The sequence below is a fragment of the Microchirus variegatus genome (genome assembly GCF_963457635.1).
Source record: "Microchirus variegatus genome assembly, chromosome: 1".
Classification (NCBI taxonomy): Eukaryota; Metazoa; Chordata; class Actinopteri; order Pleuronectiformes; family Soleidae; genus Microchirus; species Microchirus variegatus.
In genome coordinates, this window is record NC_139802.1 from 32,411,574 (window position 1) to 32,437,280 (window position 25,707).

At 39.3% G+C, this 25,707-nt stretch overlaps 2 protein-coding genes across 6 annotated transcripts in view; both read right to left on the bottom strand.

Moving 5' to 3' along the window:
• Positions 1-386: 386 nt before the first annotated feature.
• On the bottom strand, positions 387-19,715 carry LOC310937651 (midkine-B-like). Its single transcript, XM_083901964.1, has 6 exons — positions 19,663-19,715; positions 15,712-15,847; positions 6,861-6,934; positions 6,184-6,351; positions 1,960-2,120; positions 387-794 (listed from the first exon to the last, which is right to left on the bottom strand). The coding sequence occupies exons 2-6, from the start codon at positions 15,813-15,815 to the stop codon at positions 723-725; spliced, it is 579 nt and encodes a 192-aa protein (XP_083758090.1). The 5' UTR covers positions 15,816-15,847; positions 19,663-19,715; the 3' UTR covers positions 387-722.
• The window catches only part of LOC310937596 (diacylglycerol kinase zeta-like), a 114,159-nt gene continuing 108,136 nt past the window's right edge, over positions 19,685-25,707 (bottom strand). For 4 of the 5 annotated variants that reach the window (XM_083901896.1, XM_083901893.1, XM_083901891.1 and 1 more), the window contains one exon: positions 22,112-24,691. In XM_083901896.1, coding sequence (XP_083758022.1) covers positions 24,575-24,691 — 117 coding nt within the window. In that variant the 3' untranslated portion in view covers positions 22,112-24,574. Of the gene's footprint in view, positions 19,744-20,979; positions 21,039-22,111; positions 24,692-25,707 lie in introns of those variants that run through there. The other variant, XM_083901894.1, reaches the window with a different exon arrangement.

A 25,707-nucleotide genomic window follows, 5' to 3' on the forward strand; every position in this document is an offset into this window, starting at 1 on the left:
CTATAGAAAACAAATAATGCAAAAGACACAGAGTGAGATTATGGTGTTAAATTTTAATAAACAAAAGAAGCACTGGGAATAACACTGCAGCAGTAAACCATCTACAGGAGATAATATGACCTTTCTAAAGAGAAAAAGAGAGCGGGAATGTTTCAAAATTAGGAAAAAGAAAAGGGAAAAATGTTTATATAATTGAAAATGAAAGAAAAGTAATGTATAATACACAGTTTAACACACTGTTTCATTAACTACGAGCTACGGTGGTTAGAATTAGAGAGAATCATCGGGTTGAGTTTATGTCACCACAATTATCTGCAACAAACGCAAAGCATATTACAAAGTTTGCCCATGTGTGCGATGATTATGTGTGCCGAGATTAATGAAAGAATTCAGAGCCAAAAACATCAACAATGTGAAAATGACATTAGTTCTCGTTTGTAGCGTGGCCACAGTGGAGCGCTAATCCACGTGTTTTATTCTATTGAAGGTTGGAGAGTGACATGGTGGACTAAAGTAAGATTAATAATACAAATATACCAAATGCACCTCAGTTTAGAAGTGGCCGTGTTGGCTGTTTATGAAGCAACACATCAGGGAGATGCCTGTCGTCTGCTTCGTCAAGTTGTTTTCTGGAAGTCTGAAGAAACCTTATAATGTATGCGTGTGGAAATCAGGCTGTGAATCTACAGGTGAAGATGTCAGCAGACGGCTGCTTTTGACAATTACTGCTTTGTTTCGATTTTGTCTTTGACTCTGAAGCCTCGTGACTGACCCCTTGACTTCTGTTTTCTTTCCTGGAACAAACACACAAACACAGGCACATTATTATTTTCTTAAGAATCCATTGAGTGAAGTAACCCAAAGTGATATAAACTCTGTTTACAAGCCAAACAGGTCGGGAGGTTTGTCACAACGCAGTGCAATATTGGACAGAATCCCCTATGACTCTGGCTTGAGAGCAAAGAAATCTTCATAACACAGGGATTTACTGTATCTGCAGCCATTTGTTGGAGGAATAAATGTTTATCCCTGTGTACACACTGCAGTATCTATACTATCTACAGATCTACTGTTCTCCAAAGAGTGGTTGTATAAAATACAGAGACACAATCAGCAGTGACTGTGCTGTGTGGATCCCTGTTACCAAGGCCAAAGTCATGGATACACTCCTTCAAGTTCCCGCCAGTGGGAACACAGGGAAAAACTATTTTAAGACCTTTAAAATATTAAAAAGATATTGGGAACTAAGGATAGGAAAACAACAACTCTGCTGCACTCCCTTTCCCGAAGAAAGGGTTTTTCAAGGGTTCTTGGTAACACTAATGGTTCCAGTAAGAACCATTTTGATCCAGAGAACCCTTTAAAACCACTTCCCTGAATAAAGGGTTTTAAAAGGGTTCTTGGTGGAACCTTGAAAAAAAAGTTCTATCTGGAGCCAAAAAGCTGAACAACTGTATATGGTTCTACTTAGCACTTTTATTTCTAAGTGTAGGTTTGAGTCACTTTGGTAAATTTGGCATACACTCTGAGAAATAAAAGTGCTCAGTAGAACCATATAAGGTTCTTCGGCTTGTCCACATAGGAGAACGCTTTTTGGCTCCAGATAGAACATTTTTATAAAAGTTCCACCTGGAATCCTTTTGGAGGGTTCCACCAAGAAACCTTTTAAAACCCTTTATTGAGGAAAGAGGTTTTAAAGGGTTCTCTGGATCAAAATGGTTCTTACTGGAACATTAGTGTTACCAAGAACTCTTGAAATTAAAAAGGCTAAAAATGTAATCTAGCACTCTATCTTTTACTTTTGCCTCTTATGCAACGTGGAAGAAATTCTGTTATTTTGTCATTTTAAGGCCACAGCTCCAAAGTCCCTCTTTTATACTGGACTAGATCTAACGAGAGCCCCCAACTCCAAATGTTTCCAAACATGTCTGCTCAAGAAGACGTTAAACACAGTCTCACCTTTGGTTTTTCTCTTGTTTTTCCTGGGCAGGGTTTGGAGACAGAAATAGTCTGTTGACACTCTGCGTTGTACAGAGCCTTCTTCAATGTTCCTGTCCTGGTCTTTGAGCCAGAGCCTGCATCACACTCACCCCAACTTCCAAACCGATACTTACAGTCAGCTAGAAGAGAGAAAGAGAGAGAGCAGAGAGATTTGAATCATGTTTCAGCTTCAGTACATTCTCATTCTTATCTGTCAAACAAGTCTGACCTACGTCTGGTGTACCTCAAGGTTCTGTCTACGGTCCTCTTCTCTTTGGCTTCAGTTAGTGATAAGATAGGACTTCATTTATATTCCTATCCTCATAACATTCATGCAAATCCAACCTTTTGACCATTTGTTTCATTTGACAGCCTTTTAATGATGAAAACTAAATTTTTTTTTTTTTTTTACCAGCATCATATGAATGTGTATTTCAAGATTTCATTGGAGAACAGCCCAACGCTTGATTTAAATACTTGATGATTTTGATGTGGCCAAACACCTTTGTATTTGGTAAAATGTTTTTTTATTTATATAGCACTTTTCTAGTCTTGACGACCACTCACCCGTTCACTCACACTTTCACGCAGCACATTTTCTATCACCCTTTCATCTTTCATACCCATTCACATGCTGCCATCATGAGCAACATGAGGTTAAGTGTCTTGCCCAAGGACAAATATGCATGTAGACTAGAGGAATCAAATCCACAACCTTCAAGTTGAAAGATGACTCACTCTACCACTGAGCGACCATATATATATATATATATATATATACATATATACAAATGTTTTTGTACGCTGGTTAATTTCTCAGTAGCGTTTGCATGGCTTTTGTTAGCTGGTAATTATTCAAAGTGATGTATAAATAAGGCTTGCGTCTACCATCAAGTCATCATGTGGTTACATATGACCTATATTCTCTGCCCTGCAACCTATTTTTTCCTCAACAAGCATTGTGCTCTATTCATCGTCTTCTTTTCTAAGGGACAGTTCCGGTTTTCTGAAGTGCAGTTGCAAGATTACCAACTACAAAGTTGAAAGCCGATTCAAATCTGATTAATTACAGGTTAGACGGTTCACATTTATAACTCAAAGTGTCTTTTGCATAGGACCGTTCTCATCCATGTGGCATGGCCATTCGTGAGTTCCAGAATCACATGCTGAAGTGACAAGGATCTCTAAAATTTCTAGAACATAAAAGCATTATCTCTAAGTTCAGTTGGTGTCGTAGTAGGGTTGCCAACTGTCCTCAGCATGTGTCCCATTCATGGTGTTTGTTCACATGTTCATATACTGTAGCGACTCTGCATGTAAGTGTGTGTCTTTGGGAGTGCGGTGTAGGTCAGGTTTAACAATTCTGGCTCATACCAGGTGTGGAAGTAGGGACTGACAGCTGTCCACTTGTATTAGGATGTCTCAGAATGGTTGTTAATAGTAGGTGGGAATAGACTCAGCACAGGGCTGTCTGTAGTGTGTGTGTGTGTGTGTGTGTGTGTGTGTGTGTGTGTGTGTGTGTGTGTGTGTGTGTGTGTGTGTGTGTGTGTGTGTGTGTGAATGAGAAAGCAGGTGGTGCTGTCATTTGTGCTTAAAGTAAGTGCACATGTAATATTCTAGCAGCTGGCTATTCTGAAAAAAAAAAGAGTTAGGCATGTGAGTAGTATTGTCATTTTAAGGCAGTTTAGTGTCAGTTAAAACTATGGAGGTACTGTATATAGTTCAAATACCTGCAGTCACTGTGCTTTAATAACGGGAATCTGGCACAACTTGTTTTTAATTAAGTTTTGAACAAAGCAAAGTGAACATTTGACTTACAATGCGAACCGAAAGTGTGGTACTAAGTAAGTGCAATGTTTTCTGTATTTTCTCTACATTTCTGATTTTCTATATGATATATATATATATGATATATTACATATGATATATGTATATATATATATATATATATATATATATACATATATATATATATATATATATATATACATATATATACATATATATATATATATATATATATACATATATATATATGTATATATATATATACATACATATATATTTACACATACATATATATATATATACATACAGTATGAGGCGTACAGGGACAAGACAGCATGTAATTCGCAAATTTGTGCTGCAATTGACAAGTTTGCGGATGGTATTTTCTTCCTCCCAATGAGGAGATAATTGGAGGCTTTTGTTTCCATGTTTAAGAAAACCATGTGGTTTCATTTTCAGACAAACGTTTTGTCCGTGACCTTGTGTTTCATTGTTGGCTCTCCTCTCCTGAATGAAAAATGGACAAAAAAAAGAAGAAAAAAAAAGCGGTGGACACTTTCAGAAGTCATTCAAGGATTGTTCTGCAACACACTTGCCAGTGTGTATTGACTTTCACTTTTAGACATGAGCCATATTATGACAAGCTTTTTGCATAGCTCTCTGAATGCAGCTGGAGGAACTAACCTTGCACCGAGTAGCCAATTGTGTTATTCTGTGACTTCAGTGGTTGGAATGCTTTGTTTGGGTTGAACAAAAAAAAACACGAACTGAGTTGGTGAGGATATTGTAGAATCAGCTGGTGTGGATTTTTATTAGCTGAGCCTTTTGTTAAGTGGCAAAAATCTGTTTTGCGTCCCCACTGACAGGGGAGCGCGCCTCTATATCTCACTTTAAGCCACCACTGATCCAATTACTTTGATCTGATTTGGGAACAGCCACTTTACAAGTGAAAACATCCAGATCAAGCTAATTTGTTAAGTCTTTCTGATGTAAGATAAGAAACACAGCAGCAGCAGCAGCAGCACGGGCCTCGTCTAACTAAAAGAGACAGCCAGTCCACAAACTGATGCAACACCCTTCACAGAGCTCTCTGTGCACGGTGCTTAAAAACTTCATTTACAAGCTTCAGGCAGTGAACTGTGAACCATCATAAATACTCAGGGATGACTCAATTAGACACGAATGTTCTGTGACAACACAGAGTGTGAATCGTCGTGGCTTCAGAGAGTTAACTGTGAGCAGGGCAGCAGCTTTGGGCTGCATGTTGAACAGGTACTCGCTTTATTGTTTCCGTCGTACCAGGGTGGGAAATATGTGAAATATGTTTCGAGGGCATTTTGGATCATTTCCAAAGAAATTTCCAGTGGCTCTTCACATCAAATACCACTTAGAGTGAAATATAACTGCTCTACTTTAAACAGTTTAAAGGATATAATGGAGGAGGCGTATCCCAGTCCCTCCTCCAACCACCAAAAGTGATGTCTAATAGCTTAGCTTTTAGCATATCTAACTTTTTTTTAAACACAGATTTTATCTGTTTTCAAATCTTTTGAGAATAAAGTCATAATATAATTATTATTCAAGCTAAATCTCAGATGATCAGGTGCAACGTGGAGCATTTCATGAAGTTACATTTTGATCAGGGTTTCACAAATAAAGAAATTCTTTTTGGCCGATCAGCACATCAGATTTCTTTTAATGATACGATTTTATTGTTGTAATATTCTGACTTTTTTTTTTTTATATTACAACGTTATTCTCCTAATATTACGACTTTATTCTCGTAAAATTATGATCTTTTTCAATAGTATGACATTATTCTCATAATATTACGATTTAATTATTATGATAATATTATGATTTAAGTCTAGTAAAATGATGCCTTTTTTAATATTATGAAGTTATTCTCTCAATATTACGACTTTATTCTCCTAAAATCATGATTTTTTTTTTTTAATAATACGATTTTAATGTTGTAATATTCTGATTTTTAAAAAATATTTCAACATTATTTATTGTTGTAATACTTTTTTAATATTAACACTTTTCAGTTGTGGCCCTTATATTCTAATACTGCCATAGTTTTTGTTTATATATATATATATATATTTACATATATATGTATATACACACATATATAGTCACTTGTGTTGTGTGAACACATTAGCCAGTTAGCTTAGCTCTCAGCTTGCTGCACTGGCAAACAATGCTGTGGGGGTTGTGAGAGCTAAGAATGTCTAAGAATGTTTTATGGGGCATTAAAAGGCCCCGTCATGCAAATTTCAAGGGCAATTCCACATATTCCACGGGCATTTTGACTGGGGCTCCTGTTGATTCCTGACCCTGCTCTGCTCTGCACTGTGTGTGTGTGTGTGTGTGTGTGTGTGTGTGTGTGTGTGTGTGTGTGTCACCTACCTCCAAACTCTTTTTTCCAGTTGCAAGGTACTTTACATTTCATCTTCTTGGTCTGCTGATCACATGACCCCTCTCTAAATCCTGCTCCGCAGTCCCCGTTGCTAGGCACACAGTTGCCATAGCGCCAGTCAGCGCATTCTGACCCATGCTGGGAGGGTTTGTTTTTCTCTGAGGACAAAGTAAAGACTTTTAACTAGTCATTTTAGACATGCGTAGCTTTAACAGGTGCAAAGCACGAATGCGTCATCGGTCATTTTGTCCCCTGGTGACTAAAAACTGCCTGTATGAACAAAACAAATGCAATGCAAAATGTTGTAGATAAAAAGTCAACACAACAACACAAAAAGTGGAATATAAATGTCTAAATGAAAACCTTTAAAACACTTGCCGAAAACATGACAGAGTAGAATCCAAAAGAGCTGTATTGTCCAGGTGAGGCAGCATTAACAGTATAAATATGTGTGATTAAAGCCATTATCTAACAAAAGGATCTTAACACTTGGTTAGGGTTCATATTCTGCAGTTTTATGTGCAAATATCAGCTACATACAAACAGTATGAGCTTCTAAATACAATTAATTCTAAAACAACGACATGGTGATGGACAAATTGCTCAACTGGAGGCTTCAGAATGTGAGTTTCACACAACAATAGGTGGGTAAAAGAGACGTCCTCACCTTTGTTTTTCCCTCCGGCTACAGTTGTCACGGCAGTGATAGTGACTAACAGCAGCAGCAGTGCAGCCTTCATCCTGTAAAAACACACACACATCACATCACAAAAGGTACACACACAATGCAACAGCTAAGCCATTAAGTGTTGACCTTCAGCCCAGGGTTAGTTAATGTAAAATCATTATCCGCTCCACTCACCACGCCAGGTTTGGAGCTCATAACAACCCGAAATGGGAGTCATGATCTCTGACCATGTTTATACGAGCGAGAAACACTTGATTCAAAATGGAAATGTCATGTTTACGACGCATGGTCATGACATTTTAGTTTGGACTGTTGCACAGTTTTCTGCCATAGCTCCATATTTCTCGAAAATGATTCTTCACTTAGACTCGAGGTAAAAAAAACAAAAAAAACAAAGAAGAAAAAGAGCAGTAGACGAAGAATGGCTGCGAGCAAGTGCACATTCTTTGAAATCCACTACACTCTTTTATCTTCAAGCAAAGACATGAGACACTTTCCAGCAGGCATCATTAACTATCATTAGCTCTGCCTCACTAGCCAGCAGCAACAGACTGTAGCCACTGTAAAAATGAGTGCCCCAGGGTTGATGTGATCTGATCTACTTAGCTTTCCTTTTTTGTGTGAAGGCGTAAACTTAGAAGAAGAAAAAAAGATGACTTCAGCTGTTAACATATAGGAACAGTGCAATCATTGTCACAAAATGTGTTTTGAGATGATTTCTTGTGAAAAGAAGACCAAATGTGGAAAAGTGATATATAAAGGTATTCTATTTCCTGCAGGTCAAGCATGAAGTTTAAAGGTTATCCTCTACTCATCCAGGATCATACTTTACATACAGATACACTCTTAGAAATAAAAGTGCTAAGTAGAACCATATAAGGTTCTTCAGCTTGTCCTCATTTTTTTATGAAGGTTCCACCTGCAACTCTCCTGCACCACAGTCCATAGAGAACATCAACGTTTTGAAGTTGAAGGAACAGGTAAAGTGTTTGGTACACTCTTAAAAATAACTCTTAGAAAACTCTTAGCACCCAAAGGGTTCTTCCACAAGGGCTGAGGTTCTACCTGGAACCATTTGCTTCTGAAAAACCCTTTCCCGAAGAAAGGGTTTTTCAAGGTTTCTTGGTAACACTAATGGTTCCATTAAGAACCATTTTGATTCAGAGAACCCTTCAAAACCCCTTTCCTGAATAAAGGGTTTTAAAAGGGCGAGCCTCGCTTGATGAAATCTTAAGTCGATGAGTATTTTAAGAACACGTTCGTTGCTTTATCTCGCCATTAGACTTTTTAGAAATTGCACTGAAGTCCACAGGGAGAAGAATGAACATTTGTCGCTCACAGGGACACAGGACAACGCCGGTCTACCGCTGCATTGTTTGAGATTTCAAGGATTTCAGCGTCATAAAATAAAACACATTTGAATTCACTGATGGAGACAGGACTGGATCAACAACTCCCGTGTGCCGGGAATTAAAATCACATAAAATTCAGTCTGCAGTGGGAAAAGGTTGAATAACAATGTGATGAAGCAGAGAACAAAGACTTTAGCAGGCAAACTATTCCTTTAACTCCTTGTGGCACACACCAATAGAAATATATATGCATTAATAAATAAATATATTCCTTGGTTGTGGTTATAATTAAATTTGAGGTCAAAAAACACCTGGATCGAACTAAAAAAATCATGGTTCTACTGCTCTAAAATTTTTATATGTCCTAATAATACTACAACAAATCTTTGAATGTTTGGTGTTGCTGACTTCTTGGTATTAAACCACCAACCCCTTCTCCCCCTGAGAAATTAGCTTTGAATACTTGTACAAATATATATATATATATACTTCACAATGTCTTCCAATCAACTCAAGCAAAAACATTTAAAGAGGTTTTTGTCACAGTAGTTAATGCAGAGTGTGTGTGGAGACTGGTGGAGCATGGTTGGGAGTGGATGTTTCACACACCAACCATGCTGCAATTATGCACTGCTGCTCTAATAGCCTGTCCAGGGACTGGAGTTGAAAAGCAGCGCAGCAGCTTCCCATGAGGAAACCACTGCAAGCTTTTCCAGGATCAACTGAAGCAGCAGCGAAGGGAATATAACATATTTATGGCAGCACGGGTTTTAAAATAATGCTGCTGATTACAGCACAATGAAAGAACTGGGATATTATGAGACGATGATGATGTAGAGGATTGCGCTTGCACGTTGTTGAGTCTTTTTTAAATGGTATTCAATCACAATTTCTTTCTTTTACATGATAAAACAAATAAAATAACGGTGATCAGATTTTTTTTTTCTGCCAGAATCAACAAACTCCTATTAAGACAAGGAGTGAAGGTCAGAGGTGAACATTGATTGTAGGTCAGTGATGAGTGATGAGCAGAGGGTTTGTTTGAGGTTAGAGGTCAACAGCAGTCCACTCATGATGCTTCACATAATGAAATGATAACTGAGGACCAATTGAACTTCATATGTCTGTGTGCTGGTGAAAGCAGGACTGTATCAGGCATGAAACCATTAAAATAACCATTAAACACTTACTAAAGGTGCAATATTCAACATTTAGCCTTACAAGATGTCTGGATTAAGCCACACACTACTTGATCTGAATGTGTTATATAATGCCGTGTTTAAATTGTGTCCTTTATATTCACAAGGCAAGCACATTTGATCATGTACTGTCGTATTCACATCCTGTTTACTCTATATTTACGGAAAACGCTGAATTCCACTTCAACGGGAAGTAGTTCAAAGCGTCCCGCCGTGAGGCAACTCTCAGGATTCACTTCCAAATGAAGCTCATTCTTTGGCTAAAAAGGCTTCAGACAAGAGGAGACGACAATTTCAAAGGATTCCCTGCAGACATTCTTTAACGCAAGAACTGACTGACATGTAAAACATAATGTCATCGGCGTAGAGGCATGACAATGGGGACCCTGGTATCTGGAACAGTACTCCCTCTGTCAACAACGGTGTATTTAAGGCTCAAGATTAATTTGACTCTGACAAAATATGTCAACACGTGAATGTGTGTCATCTCCAGAGTAATTTATGTCCTGTATCTGTCTTCTGCTGCTGCTGGCAGCCGACACCAGGCTAATCAAAACTTTATCAGGACACATGACCTACATCTGCCGGAGTCAGGTTAGCCATGTTTAATTCACTTGAAATATTCTACAGTATATCTGTGTTCTGCTCCCAACTCCTCTGACTGACTTAACGTAGGTGAGCTCAGCTGGAACGAGCAATGTTTCGTGAGACTGGAGAAGATTTCAGACATAAACTCTGGATATCGTGCGGAAAACTGAGTCCAGACATTGGCTGGAGTTAGCCATTCGTGTTGGGCCTGTGTTGGGCCTGGCTTGAGTCTGGCTTGAGTCTGGCTTGAGCCTGGCTTGAGTCTGTCTTGAGGATGTTTGGAGCCTGGCTTGAGCCTGGCTTGAGTCTGGCTTGAGCCTGGCTTGAGCCTGGCTTGAGCCTGGCTTGAGTCTGTCTTGAGGATGTCTTGAGCCTGGCTTGGGTCTGTCTTGAGTCTGTCTTGAGCATGGCTTGAAACTGGCTTGAGCCTGTCTTGAGCCTGTCTTAAGTCTGGCTTGGATCTGACTTGAGCATGTCGCCTGGCTTGAGTCTGGCTTGAGGATGTCTTGAGCCGTGCTAGAGTCTGGCTTGAGGATATCTTGAGTTTGGCTTGAGGATATCTTGAGTCTGGCTTGAGGATGTCTTGAGCCTGGCTTGAGTCTGGCTTGAGAATATCTTGAGCCTGGCTTGTGAATGTCTTGAGCATGTATTGAGCCTGGCTTGAGCCTGGCTTGAGCATGCAAGAAGCAGAACACTTGTCCATTCAGTCACTGTGGATTATCCAGAGTTTCTCTTGCTGTGTTCACACATCAGTGAGACATAATCCAGAGAGTGCACAAGCAGGATAATCTGGAGGCACTTTTGTGGACATTTGACTTCACACATATAGCTCCTGTAGAAACTGTCCAGGCTTCAATTCATATCTGAAAGAAGCTTTATGTTTGATTCTAAATACACTACCTGCTTTCAGACACCTGAAACCCCTGAAAATATGCTATAGAAACAATCTGGAATTTGCCTGTGTCAGACATGTTCACATATATTAGGAGAACATCTGGAAAAAGGCAGGCAAGTGACAAAGCCTGGGGCATGAATGCAGGAGGCAGGACAACACGCCCAAACGCTCAATGATAATAATCCAGTGCTTTTCCTTCCCCCCACATGTGCTTACTCGCAGATTTGACTAAAGAGCTGGCAGGAAAAGATCTTTTGTGGATATTTGTGTTCTCACACATATATACAGCCTCCCTGGATAGCTTTAGGACCATGTCTAATTCAATGCAGGTCTAAAAGCAGCCTTAATGACTTGCGCTAAAGATCGAGTCGGTAAGATTTACTGACATCTAATAGTGAGACTGCAGGGTACAACAAATGGAGGATTCCACCGTTCACGCCTCCCTTTCATAAGCACGTAAAGAAGCTACTGTGGCCTTCACATACCAGACAGGATGTAAACAACTGTCTTTGACAACTGGTGGGAAACACCCTGGTCAGGTTTCCAGTCCATCGCAGGACAAACAAGCATTCACTCAAAGTCACACCAACAATGAATTTGGAACTAATTAACCTGTGCATGTTTCTCGACACAGGATATATATATATTTTTTTTTATGTCAAATCTTCTCAACAGCATTGTCTATTTCATTATTCAACGTTATTTCCACAAAAACTCTGACTTTGACTGTAAATAATTTAGTAACAGTGTATTTCAGATAAATACTTGAGCTTTTAAACTACTTCTTTAAGAGGTTTTTGATGTCAATTATTCTGAATATCATCCAAGGATAAAGAGAAATATTATATGAGTTATACTGTTTTTTTTTTTTAAGGATGGGACATTCCATCGAGTGCACTAAGATACTGCAATCACTGTGGGGATGAGAAACACTGGAGCGACCACAGAGAATATCCCTGGTCATCAGATAGAAAAACACCAAACTCCCTCGAGTGACTTTCTTCTCCCTGCTCTATATCTCCTCTCTCCGTCAGTGCCTGGAGGTCCATTTGCCAAAAGACACAACAGAGGAAGAAAGAAAACAACATTCTGACTTCCTTATAAACATGAAAGTAGCCAAAGGAAAGATTTCTTCAGGGTCGTGTTGGTATGAGCCATTATTTCTGGTGGAATAAGTTTGTCACAGAGAGGAGCGAAAGAAAGGCGTCTCTACTTCACTGTGTGTATAATGACACATTATATTAGGGTTATATAATATATATACATATATTACCACCATGAAGGCACTTTTGGCTTATTTATAATTTTGTGAATACGTTTAAAGTTAACTCTTTAAAGTTAACACCTAAGCTTCTTTTTGTTTATTTTAACAATAAAAAGGCCAGAAAATGTCCTGTGTGTAAACGCTTTTGCCCATTTTTCCAGAATAACTTTCAATATCTGGTAGTTATTTACAACTGCATGTGAAAATAGCATATTAACAATATGGCTTGAGCATATATTGAGCCTGGCTTGAGACTGTATTGAGCCTGTCTTGAGCCTGGCTTGAGCATAAATTGAGCCTTGCTTGAGCCTGGCTTGAACATGTCTTGAGCCTGGCTGGAGAATATATTGAACCTGGCTTGAGCCTGGTTTGAGCATATTATATTTTAAATAATGTGAGTATTTGGACATTGTGAAGAGGCGTTTTTCAAACTCTCTCCTCTCCGGTGACAAAGATGCTGATTCGCTGATTCGAAGTAGGTTTGAGTTGGTGTTTTGATACAAAGTAATGCACAAAGTGCACTTGTGCAAACGTGTGGTCTGCGATACACTCAGTATTAAAGGGTTAAGACATTTAAAATCCGCCTGTTCAAAAAATAATTAATAGACTCTGAGGGGAAATACTTGACACTTAGTTAATGTGTGTTGTGATGTAAAGTGATAATAAAGTGAGATACTGAAATAAAGTCAGCAGTGACACATTGAAAACATGGCTGCCAGTCGGGACACAAGGAAACACAGACTTAAGCCACTCCCTGCACCAAAGTCCAGTGAGGAAATCTGCAATTTTCCATCACAGCACACAGGAGCTGCCTCCATTACTATGTTCAAATGTGTTATTTTGTCAATTCTGGGTTTGAAATCCTTCATTTGGATGTGCCTAAGAGACAAAAACCTACAAAATAAGGCAGCAGTAAGAAGAACAAGAACCTCCTTCATTATATAGGAGTAAAAACACTGGTTTTCTCTATGGACTTTAGTCCAAGAGAGTGAGTTCTTTACAAACTGTTCAAAAGGCTGCAAAGCTGCAAACATAATTCTTCAGGCAACATAAACTAAAACAGGCCTTGCTTTTATGAACTCTATTTTGTTAGGTGCTCTTTCTTGTGTCCCTGCTGATAGGCATGTTTTTGGTCAAGAGTGAACCTGCTGAGTACAAACACCCTTAAAAAACAACCTCATATGCAGCATTGCGTGAAGATGATTACATGCTTGTCAGTGTTCATGAAAATCGTATTTTTGGGGCTTTGTGTGACAGTTTCAACTAACAACGTGCACACACCTTGGAATAAAAGGGTGACACAATGAATTTCTGTGGCATGTTCATTTTTTAATCTGACCAGCTGTGCTTTATTATGCACTTTGAAAAAAAAAAGAAAAAGACCAATTCTGCTCCCCAGTCGGCCAAGTTTGAAGTTTGGATTCTGTCCAATGCATTAGAAGTGAGAGGGGGGCTGGGGACGAGGGCCGGGGACTGTGTGTGTGTGTGTGTGTGTGTGTGTGTGTGTGTGTGTGTGTGTGTGTGTGTGTGTGTGTGTGTGTGTGTGATTCTGTTGCCTCTGTAATTAGGGATTTTGAAAAGCAGCCAAGCGTAAATGATTCTTTTTTTTCATTATTGGTCCTTGTGTGACCCACTAACTTCACTGGACAGAGTAGAGAGAAAGAGGAAGAGCTGAGGACGGACTGAGCGCGTAACTTGTAATTTTTTTTGCAGATACAAACCAGAACAAGCCTCCTTTTCCAGCAGGTCGAAAAACTCACAATAAAACGCATCAACATCTGGCTTTTGTCTGAAATGGGAATAGATGCGATCTTCACTCACTCCCGATGTCAAATGACTCAGCGATGGACGCGGGTTTTTATCAGCTGCAGTTCCTATCAGCGCTAATGTAAACACCAGTGAACTCAGCAGAAATAAATGGAAAGCCAATCCCCCCCCCCCCCGCCTCCCACCACCACCACACTCACACACACATACACAATAACAACTGTTTTTTTACAGTCTCATACAGACTCTCCATCACACTGTGTGCAACTGTGACGAGCAGATTAGATTCCAATAAGACTGCAAATCTGCTTGCTCAGCTGCAATCGCATGCAAGTGACAATATATCATTTTTAAATCGTAATTACAAACGGTGCCATTTTTCGGAGCAGCAAAGGCTGCACTTCTATTCAGTTTTTCTATGTTCTTTGTGTTATTTTAATAAAACAAACCTATTACTACTCTTATTGTTGTGTTCTCTAATATAAGTTAAAAATGTGCCTCTGTCATTGGAAACAAGTACAAAAACAGAGGATGTTGTATGTAGGACAAAAGGATTAGTCTGCGTCAAACAGAGAGCTGCTTGTGGATGTGGCCGGGGTTCAAATTTCGAGAAGCACACTTGAATGTAATTCATAGTTTACTGGGTCATAAATATTCACTTTGGGTTGAAGTGTGTGTTTGTAGAGTTCAGTTTAATTGAGTTGCATCCGTCTTCTCCTCTCTCTCCTTGTCTTCACTGCTAATAACATAGAATTCTCTCAACTCTGCTTCCAGCTGCCAACTGACCTCTCTCTCTCTCGCTCGCTCAAACACACACACACACAAACACATAGGTTTGTGCCGCTATTCTTGCGAGGACACTACATTTGTTAAAGCTGTAGTTTGTAACTTTTAAATGCGTGTAAAGATGAGCCGATGAAGCTGTGAAGCTCCCTCTGTTTCTCAGTTTTTGCAACATTCCATGCAGAAGCACATGGCATGAGTAAAGCGAGACAGCCGTAACCCAGCTTCTTCTTTTTATTTATTTTTTCTAAAATCAAAATTGTGATTTTAGCTAAGTAATGTTGAAGTAAAAGACAACATATAATTTACCAAAGTACTCTAAAAGAGACTGGCTCTGTTTCTTTCGCTCTCTCTACAGGGGGCGGTAGAGGATTCCATACTGCAACTTTAATGTCAAACCATAACCTAATCACAATTCACATCCTCACAATTGACTTTGGTCTAATCCATGAGGACTTTTTTAGGACTAGGACGAAAAAGAGGTAGCAAAATCGTGTACACACACACACAGTTTCACTACATTTCCATGTCCAGAGGTATAGTTATGCATAATTATGTATAGAAAACAACTTGCAACTTTTTTTTTTCCAAATTTGAGATGTGGGGGAAAAACGGTTTGGATGTGGTTCTGTAAATGGACAATTACATAAAAACTAGTGAAAGCCAGCAGGCAGGTTAGAAACAACTGACAGTCGAGTAAATACAGGACAGGATAAAGGTTATTTTTAAAAACCCAATTCTGACAACACAAACACAGAATTACAAGTAATTAGTCAAGTAATTATCCACATGAACTGCAGCAACTGATAATTGTTTTTTCTGATTTGATGTACATGTTTTCGAACAGTTAACTCTCAATAAAACACACGGAGTGAAACAAACAAACTCACTGACTAATTCACTAAGTTACTTTCTCTTAAACTTTCAAGTGACAACAGTTCATGTGAAGAACGAGCTCAAAGAACAGAGAGAAAGCACTTACTTGTCCAGCAGGCAGTTGGGAAAACTTTCTCTGGTCTCTTGTGTCTCTTCTCTTGCTTGTGCACCTCCTCTAGCCCCCTGCTTTTGTCTCCCAAACCAGTTCATTCTGGTTGCATTAGCCCCATTCACCCCACACCCTAAAAAAAAAACCACACACACACACACACACACACACACACACACACACGAACACACAGACAAAGCAACCTCAGGCCCCTGCAGACCAACAGGGCAGAAGCTACAGGTCTTTATTTTATTGCAGATTAAAACACTGCTCCAAAACCCAATTTCAGTTTTTGTTGCTCCTTTTGATCATTGCCCATCACATCTTATCGAGCACCACTGAATCGATTGAAAAAAAAAAAAAAATAAAGTAAAAAAAAAAAACAGAAGCAGATATATAACAAAATTAACAATTCTAACTGTAACGCCATAGCAAATTGTTCGAGTTGTCAGAACAGTGGTTGTTTTTCTCCTCTTCAAACAGTTTCAGTTTTTTCCCCCAGATTAAAACATATAAGATGTTGACTTCAAAGGAATTTAATGTGTAAAAAAAAGATAGTGAGGCCACCATGACCCTGCTTTAATTACCAACATCTAATTTGATGCTAAAGGGATAGCCTTCGACACTGTTTTTGAGTCAGACAGTAGAGACAAAAGCCTCGTCCGAGAGGTCCGTTTCAGATTTGGGTAGCGTTTGAGCGTAAACGTGTCAATTTAATCCAATTACATTGCGCCTGAACTGACTCATTTGCATAAAACAGTTTGATTGGCTGGTAGTTGCGCTGCTGCGTGAAAAAGAGACCAATTCTCAACTTCAACAACACACACAATGCAAGCAAGGTGGAGCAGCAGAAAAAACAGTGCAGCAAAGCCTGGTTTACAACGATAGCTGCTTTGGTTGTGACTCGCGAAACTGTTGTTCTACTTCGTCCTGTCAGAGACGTTCAAAGACGCTCGCTGGCACAGTCTTGTGACCAAAAGATAGCGTGGGAAAATTTCCTGACGGTGTCAGAAATGTCAGAAGGCCACGTCTAAGTGTGTGCGCCTCTATGATTTGTCTACTGACTAACCATGGGAACGCATCAAGAAACTAGAAAAGCACTCGGAGAGCGCAGACCTCCGCCAAGGCAGCTCAGTGCCTACAAAATACCAGTGTTGTAACCAGTGATAACATTATGGTCAGACATCGAGAGTAAGTGATAGCATCTACGGATCACACCCAAAATGTGATCACTTGTTCCTGGACCCATTGCGGACATTTCCTTAAAATTTTATCTAAATCTGTCTGTGACTTTTCAAGTTATATTGCTAACTAACAGACAGACAAACAAACAAACTCCGGCGAAAACGGAGGTAATTACGTACAGTATTAATCAACGTGATGATACAATGTGTACGTAAGATTCGCCAACTCTTTGGATTTTTCTGCGCACACATTAGCCGAATATAGTTTGAACCATCTTCACCTTTTGCCGATTACTACGTGCGCATGCTCCATTCCACTTTTGCGATTTTATATTGACACACACATGAAAACCACCTCATGAGCGAGTATAACTGTGACCAGCCATGGCAAATAATCAATAAAAGTCTCTAAAAAGCGAATCCAAGAACAAATCTCCTCAGGGAAGTTATTTACAGATTCTGAAAGTGTGACTTCTAAGCTTTCCAGTTAATAACAATGTAGCCACATAACGTTCTGAAACGCACAGTGGATTATTAAAAGACAAAACATTTTTTAATCCATGTGACTTTGAATGAACATTAACGTAACATAGATTAAAGACTTTAATGAAAACTCACCCATTAGAAGGTTAATAAGAGGTTCGGGTGCTGGCGTCGCGTCATCATCTCAGAACTGTTTCTGTTCGCGTCAAGTTATCCAGTTATTCTCATGTCCTGCTCTCTTTCTATCGCTAAATAATCTATCTTTGTTTGTTTGTTACTTTTATACTAACGTGTTAGCATCAAGTTAGCTAGCATATCAGTTGGCTCGGAATGTGTTACCACCGCACCCTAATTCGAATACAAAGTTTATGGTTTTAAGACTGGCAATTGTGTGATTTTAAGCATGTACCAGCTTCTTTGAAAATTCAAACTGCATAATTTTGAAAAAATAAAATAAAATCCCTCATTTTGAAAAAAATTAAATAAATGTTTACTCGGTTTGCGCTGGGCTGACTTGTTGCTACTTTCACCGTGGCGGGTCACCAATGTTTTTGTGAGGGTTTTCAAAATGTAGGTGTTTCCATTCCCAGTTTTTTATTGCGATATTTAGGGTTTGTGTATTAAGTGTAATGGAAACCCAGCTAATGTTGATCTGTCACTTGAGTTAACCTGTGAGGAAGTCACGGGCCAGAGTAGACTGATCTGTGGGCCACATCTGTCCCCAGGGCCATATGTTACCCATGTGTAATGTAGCTAATGATGATGCGTTACAGCTAATGCATTAGAGCTAATAATGTAGCTAAACGTTGCAGGCTATGATTCAACATACATCATCATCCAGTCTGCGCGCATCTTTTCACCCATGTAAAGTGTGATTTATAATAATCTTATAAGATAGCCTGAAATCTCACAGGCATTAAGGAATGCGGGAATTCAAAGTAGATGAACAGCCATAAACCATACATTCACAGTGTGACAGATTGTGTGTTACAGTGGGTTGACATCATCAGGATGCAGATACAACAGATACTCCCCGCTGCACAGGAAATGATACAGTTTGATTAAGCTTTGTAAATGAGCATAAGAGTCTCTGGCTGGTGTGTCAACCTCCTGATCAAAGACACCAAAACAACTTTGGAGCCAGCGCCTCAATTATTCACGAGAGAAATCGGCTCGCACTCGTCAGCGGGAAAATGAGTCGCGATTTCACAGAAGTGTTGATGCTGATGTTAATGTTGACTCGCTCCGTACAGTCTGGACTCAAAACGGTTACGATGTGTTCCCCACGAATGATAAAATACTTACAAGACCCGAGGGAAACGATTTGCGCGAGTCCCTTGAGTTTAAATATTTTAACACTTAAGCCTCTAAATGTCCGTCTGGAATTTTTTTTGCTTAGGGCCAGAAAATGTCCTGTACTTAAGGGCTTTTGCCAATTATTCCAGAATAACTTCCAATTATCTGGCAGTTATTTACAATTTACAATTTAAAATGAAGAACAACCTGTAGTTGGACATGAACGTGTTCATTTGAAATCTGATCAGTATAAAACATATTTAAAATAACATTTGTTTGAGTCTCAGTGTCCAAAAACAGGCGTTTTTCCAACTCTCTCCTCTCACAAAAGATGACAAAAAGGTGACAAAGATGCTGATTCTGCAGCTTCCTGCAACAGCGCGAGTGAAATTACCGTAATAACCACGTTGGCTTTGACGTGCAACTTCTCAGCTTTCAGAAAAAACGCTTGAATATTTCCGATAGCACAAACCGTTGTGTAATTATGGTAATGCAAAGTGTCGTCCGCGATACGTTGGGCTTTAAAGGGAACATTCCCTGCATTAAACAAGGCCCTTGCTAACACGGAAGCCATTTTATTTTAAAGTGATTATACACTTGCACAACCACAGTGGACTTTTTAGTGCAAATTTACGATCAAGCGATGAGTGCAGGTCAGTTTTAGTCGTGATTAACCACCCTTTCCAGACTTGTAGAACCTAATTTTTATGTTCCGTAGTGTACCATTTTCCCTGTAATATATGGAAATTCCAAATAAATATTCAAATTGTATTATTGCAAGGAGAGTCGAGCATCCGTTAATTGCAGGTTTATTAATTATCAGCTTCTGTCTATACGTGAATGTGTCTAGAAACACGATCCTGAACACCTTGGGTGGCAGCTTCCTGTCATCTGTTTGTTTATGTGTGTTTATGTGCGTGTCCATATATCGGGGGAAACAAATGTAAAGAACTTTGAAAATCTAAATGTAGTCTGTGTGTCTCACCTTTCCTTTGACTCGGGTCTGACTTCAAATGAATGTTTCTCTTGGATGTTGTGTTGAGAGCGGCTGCTGCTGCTGCTGCTGCTGTAAGGTGGTCAAAAAAAAAAAAACAAGGTAAAGGAAAAAGGCAGAAAAAAACTGTTTTCACTGAAACTTTTGTTGAAAGGGTTGGGAGTAAACTCCTGTATCAATAATAACAACAAAATCTGTATTATTTGACCTTTAACCCTTTAAGGTACAACTCACTTGTTCTGAATGTTGTACTTTATGAATTATGAAAACCGGGTTTATTATGAACAGACGTCTCAACCGAGGCCTGTATCTGAAATACTCTACGGCCTAATTAAAAAAAAATATATATATATGTATATATTGATTGTCTTTATTGTTATCATAAGTAAATAAAATAAAATAATTAAAAATGCAAAGAAAACATTTTTCCTTTGCTTTTTTATTGATGCGTACCTAAATGGGTTAAAGCTGGGGTAGGCGACATATTTTTTGTTATTACTGGACAATAGTTCTGTATTTCTGCATAATATAATTCAAGTGAAAGACTCAAGTCTGTTTCTACTCGGTTTCTACTTGCATTGTTCAGTTTGATATAATAAATATATGGATCACTGTGTATTGTTTTCCGACTTAATGAGCAGTATTCTGCATTGATCACCAGGCCTCTTTTCTTCATCACACTCTTCGGTTAAGGTTCCAGTCTTTGTGTTGACGTCGACTCCGTTAACACAGGAGCGTTGCATCCGAACGCTGGGCTCTCCATCGATCACTGCGATCAATAGCTGTCTGAAATTGGTCAAGTATTGAAAAATCCCTCTGACATTTCCTCTCCTGCAATTAGCAGCTGTGGACGCTGCCATATTTCTGCTGCATAAATTCATGCTTTTTCATATCGTTTGTTCTTCTTTGAGCTTCTCCTTTGAGGGGTCGCCACAGCGGATCATCGGCCAACATCTTGTCTGTTACACCATGTCCTCCTTCAAAAACATCATCCAACATCCTCCTGCCTTCAACATCCCTTGTGCCTCAAATATTCTTATTTCTAATCCTGTCCATCGTGGTCACTCCTAACAAAAATGCGAGCATCTTCAGCTCCACCTCCCCGTCTTTTAGACAAACTGTCCCTTTAAACACGTGATTTGTGAACACAGAAACAAAATTAATTCTAGTTTTCTTTCCTCAGGTGGCACCTGAAGTTACCGGAGGTCACGGTAAATGCTTAATACAACAGGCCGCATCATTCTGCGGGAGAGTGTGGTCATCTTAATGAAGATGTTGATTTTAAGTCTGGGGAGCAGCAGGGCTTACCTCACTGAGAAGTCAAAGATGCCGAGTCTGTCGCCTGCGGGTCATCGTTACTGTCCAAACTGTCAAAAAACAAAAATGCACAATAGTTGTAGAAACACGCATAACACACAGAGAAATGTTACTCACCATCCTTCAGCTATAAATGGCCTGTATTCTACATTCATATAGAAATATGTGTTTGGAGAGAATTCATGAGCAGTAACTTCATTCAGCATTTTCTGTCAGAAAATGTCATTGCAGCAGCAGAAGAGCCTGCGTCTGTACCCACGAGTCTCATCTTTCCGTAGCACTTTGCTCATTTTTTCTGTTGGTACTGCAGTTTTTTTTTTGTTTTTTTTTAAAAGAGCGATATTCAAAAGGAAGTGACTCACTTCTGACAAAATGGGTTTGAGGAAAGATAAAACCAGAGTAGGAGCTACGAAAGATACTGTGATATATTGGTCTCGATAAATGCCACGTAATAAATTAAATGTACCAATATGTTGTGCCAGAGTAACAGAAAGATAGAGTGTGTGTGTGAGTCTGTAACCTACCCAACTCCCAAACCAAAGCCCATTGAGAAAATCAGCAATTTTACATCACAGCACAGTTGTTGTTGACCCGCTGCTGCCTCCGTGATTGTGTTCAAATGTGTCATTTTGTGATATCAGTGTTTGAAAGCCTGCATTTGGATTCTCATTAGTGACACAAACTTAGAAACTTAGGCAGCAGAAGACCAGCAGCTCCTGTGTCAGCACATGATAAAAACACTGGTTTTCTCTATGGAATTTGGTGCAGGAGATGGAGTTGTTCATAAACATGCAGATTCTAATCAAAAAGGCTGTCTAAATGACTGGATAAACATTATTTATAGAGAAAAAACCCTGTCCAACAAAGGCACTTATTATATACTTATTCTGCATCACGTTCGGTTACACAACAAAATATTGTATAACCTTTACAAAAAACAACTTTTCATGGTTAAGATTGATCATTTTCTCCATTTTCTTGAATTTACCTTTTCTACAGTATATAGACGTCTTGTCGCACAATTCAATTCAATAGTCAAATAATGACAAATATAATCGCAAGACACTTTACAGACTGAGTAAGGTCAAAACACAACATAATTTTATTATCTTCATAATCATCTCAAAAAACAACTTATACTTAAATCAAAGAACATTAAAACAATTATATATATATATATATATATAAAAGGCAGCCGAAAAGAAAATTAAAACCATTTATTTTACACCAATAACAAGAACATAACAGGATTAAGATTCAATTGGCCACAGTGTAAATTCAAAATTCAATGCACAAACACGCAAAGAGTTTACCGTCAGTGTGAAACTAATGTGAAAACACCAACACCGTTCAAATGTTCAAACCCAGAGGCAAAAACAAAACAAAAGAGGAAGAAGTTGTTGAACTTAGTCTGACTTGTTTTTGGTTTCCCAAACGTTCAGTGACGCTGCTCTGTTCTGAAAATATGTACAGTACAAACTTTAGACCAAAATCTTCTCAACTTCTGCTGTACAGAAACTTCTATATGACTTTTTTTAATATATATTTCTAAAAAAGGGGGCTGAAGGTTTCGTTCACTCACCACACACTGTTTGCTTTTCATCACAGATGTGTGTGCACATCCTCGTTCTCAGCTGCTGCTGCTTTCCCGCTCACATCTCAGCTGGACGACCTGTTTAAATGACCGTGCATTGGCACTGAACTGGATTTATTTTTTTTTTTTGTGGTATGATGAAACATTTTCATTTTCAAAGATATAGATATATATTTCTTTTAAATACAGAATATATCACTCTTTACTGGAATGTGTGACTGACATTAAAAGTAGAAAAAAACAAACCTTGAAGCTGCAGCAGAAATGTAGACACACCAGGCTCTCAAATAATAATAATAAAAAAGAAGAAGATCATCATCATCGATGCCTGTGTTTCTCTCGGTGATTACATTTACAGAAGAACTGGTGGAGACCACAGCGTCTGATGGGTTTGCAGGACATTAAGGATCCACCTCACGTCTGCAGAGACAGAGCTTCCTTCACGGGTGACGTTGTTTGAGTTGCCTTCATCTGTTTCCTTTGTTATTTTATGTTCAAATCATGTCTGATAGCTTACTACTGGCCTGCAGCTAGCGCTAGAGCTAACGACGTTCATCGTAAAGTGTGAAGACGGCTTGAATTAAATGACGCAAACGCCTTTTCAACCACCAACTTTTGTTGTGAATGCACCACAAAACTCATGCAAATGACATTATTTAAAGCCCTTTTCAGACATGAACTTTTGGTAAAATTTGGTCCAGACATTCTCAGGAGTGTGTTTGTTCATATACGTCAAACGCAGCAGGGGATTTCCTGAGTCAGTAGGATCCAGGCAAGTGGGTGGAGCCTGGCTTGAGCAAGCAGGAGGCAGAATATTTGTGCGTTTAGGTCACGTTCAAGCTAGCTACAATGTTCAAATCTGATCAAATTACAGCACAATGACTGTCCAAGAGAAAATGTGTCAGAGCACTCAGCATCAAAGCAGGAGATCAATCAGGTAAGATTGACCTTTACTGATTCTGTTACGCAAGTCAGCGCACGCGCGCAAGTCACAAAGTTTCTCTTGTGATTATACTCCGTTATGTTGCAGGGTACATGTCTGATGTAGAACGACACACTGAAGTGACACAAATCTGAATTTTGGGATCGTATTTGAGTGTCCACACAACCAAGGGGGAAAAATCTACCTGTTAATCTGATTTTAGCCTTACGGATTACGGATGTCAGAAGTATGTCTGCAGCAACGTATGCAGACATTTGCATTCACTCCTGCAGCCCATCTGCACAATCTTTGAGAATTGAAGAAGTAGTTTTACTGATCAAAATTTAATTTAGTTGTCAAAACATCAACTTTGGTCCATTACAAAGTAATTCAATAAGTGCTGTGGGAACTCAAGGTCCCCTGAAAATGAGTTATACTTCTACTCTGAGATATTTTTCTCTACCGGACGTTCAGTTGACTTTACTAGAGCAATCTTCTGCAACGCTACGCACACACAAACACCGTTCATGTCATAATCCCGTTAACAAAAAGTTACATTCGCAGAGTAAGGCCTGTTCACCTTGTAAAGGCTAAACTACAACATTTACACTGACGCCTACGAACTAAACTTCATATCTAATACTGAGACAATTGATCCACACACACACACATGGCAGTGTCACTGATATATTATGGCAGATGATGGCTTTAGTTTGAGATGAAAGAGAATCAAAGAACGAGGCGTTCAAGTTCACTCTTCACTGTGCATTACCTTTCCAAACGAGCAGCTTCTACTTCCTGGACCTCAAACACTCTATTATTATTTTTATTTTTTTCTGAAAAATAAAGAGGAATGACTCAGCATAATCCGTCCTCCATCACTCACACTGATAACTGCCATGATAAAAACACATGTTGGTCCAGCTTCCCTCTCCGCCTGCACGCTGTGCTTTCCAGGAACGGCATATGTCAGGAATCCTCCCGTCACAGCGGCGCCAATGACCTGCTGTCACGAGGAAGACGACGGCAGCTTCTTCATCTGTGTCCTGCTCATGGAGAGTCCCACCGTTTCAAACAGCTGTTTCCTGGTCTTCTCTCTGAATCATCTGGTAATGCTGTCTGTTCTCCAGGTAGGCGGCCAGTTCAGCATCCTGAGCCTTCTCTGCTCTGTTCTTCGGTGTATCGCCCTGAAAGAGATGCAAAGTGTTGCACGTCATGCACATTTAGACTCCGCACATTTGCAGTCCACATGGGGCTTAAACAGCAGCTGAAATCAACCTGACCTTTCTCTGCCTTTGTCCAAAACCCTATTCAGGGTCGCTGACGTCGCACAATCCCGTCGCATTCGGACATATAGTGGCAGCATGTACTGTATACCAGGCAATATGTCATCTCTTAACTGTCTGGAGGAACATTTTACTGCAGCACCAAAGATCCAGAGATGACAGGAGTGGATCACTGCCATAAAACGTGCTCAAAGCAAAATTGCACACACAGGCTATGCAGGAATCCTGAAGTTAATTTCAATACCTTCTTAAGACTTTTTAAAGACCTTAAAAAAGTTAAAGCTACATGTTAACATCTCTTACAGGATGAGATGGATGAGTGGATCTGTTGGTCAGCACATCTGTTTAAAGCATAGCAGGGTGATACAGTACAAGCACAGTGAGTGTTCTTCATCTCTCAAAGCTAGGAGCAAAAAAACTAAAAATAAATAAATATATACACCATCAAAGCTTTGTCCCTTGTTCTTTAGATGCAAGTTGACCACTGAGAGTTGCCTGGAGAGATGGTACAAGTTTTTACTGATATACTGTACTGTAAATTCTTCTCTGTTAGAACTGTACATGCATAACAAATAATAGTACAGGAGACGACAATGCAAAAAGATGTGGAAAATAGAGACAAATCAAGGGGGGCAGCGACTGAAACTGGCTGCCGTCTGGTACGGCACCATCTGGAAAACATTCTCCTAATCTTCACATACTATCACTGTCTCCACCTGGTGCCTCTGTGTCTCTGTGTGTCAGTGCCTCCTACAAAGACTCTACAAGTACCATCTTAAGACGCCTGCTTTAAAGTTATTCGAGTCGGCTTTTAGATTTGATATAGTTGAATCAAAACACCGTAGTTACAGACTTTTCTCAGGCTCTCGGTCTCTGTGCTGGAAAGGCAGAGATTCTGTGTTTCATTAGGCTCCAGC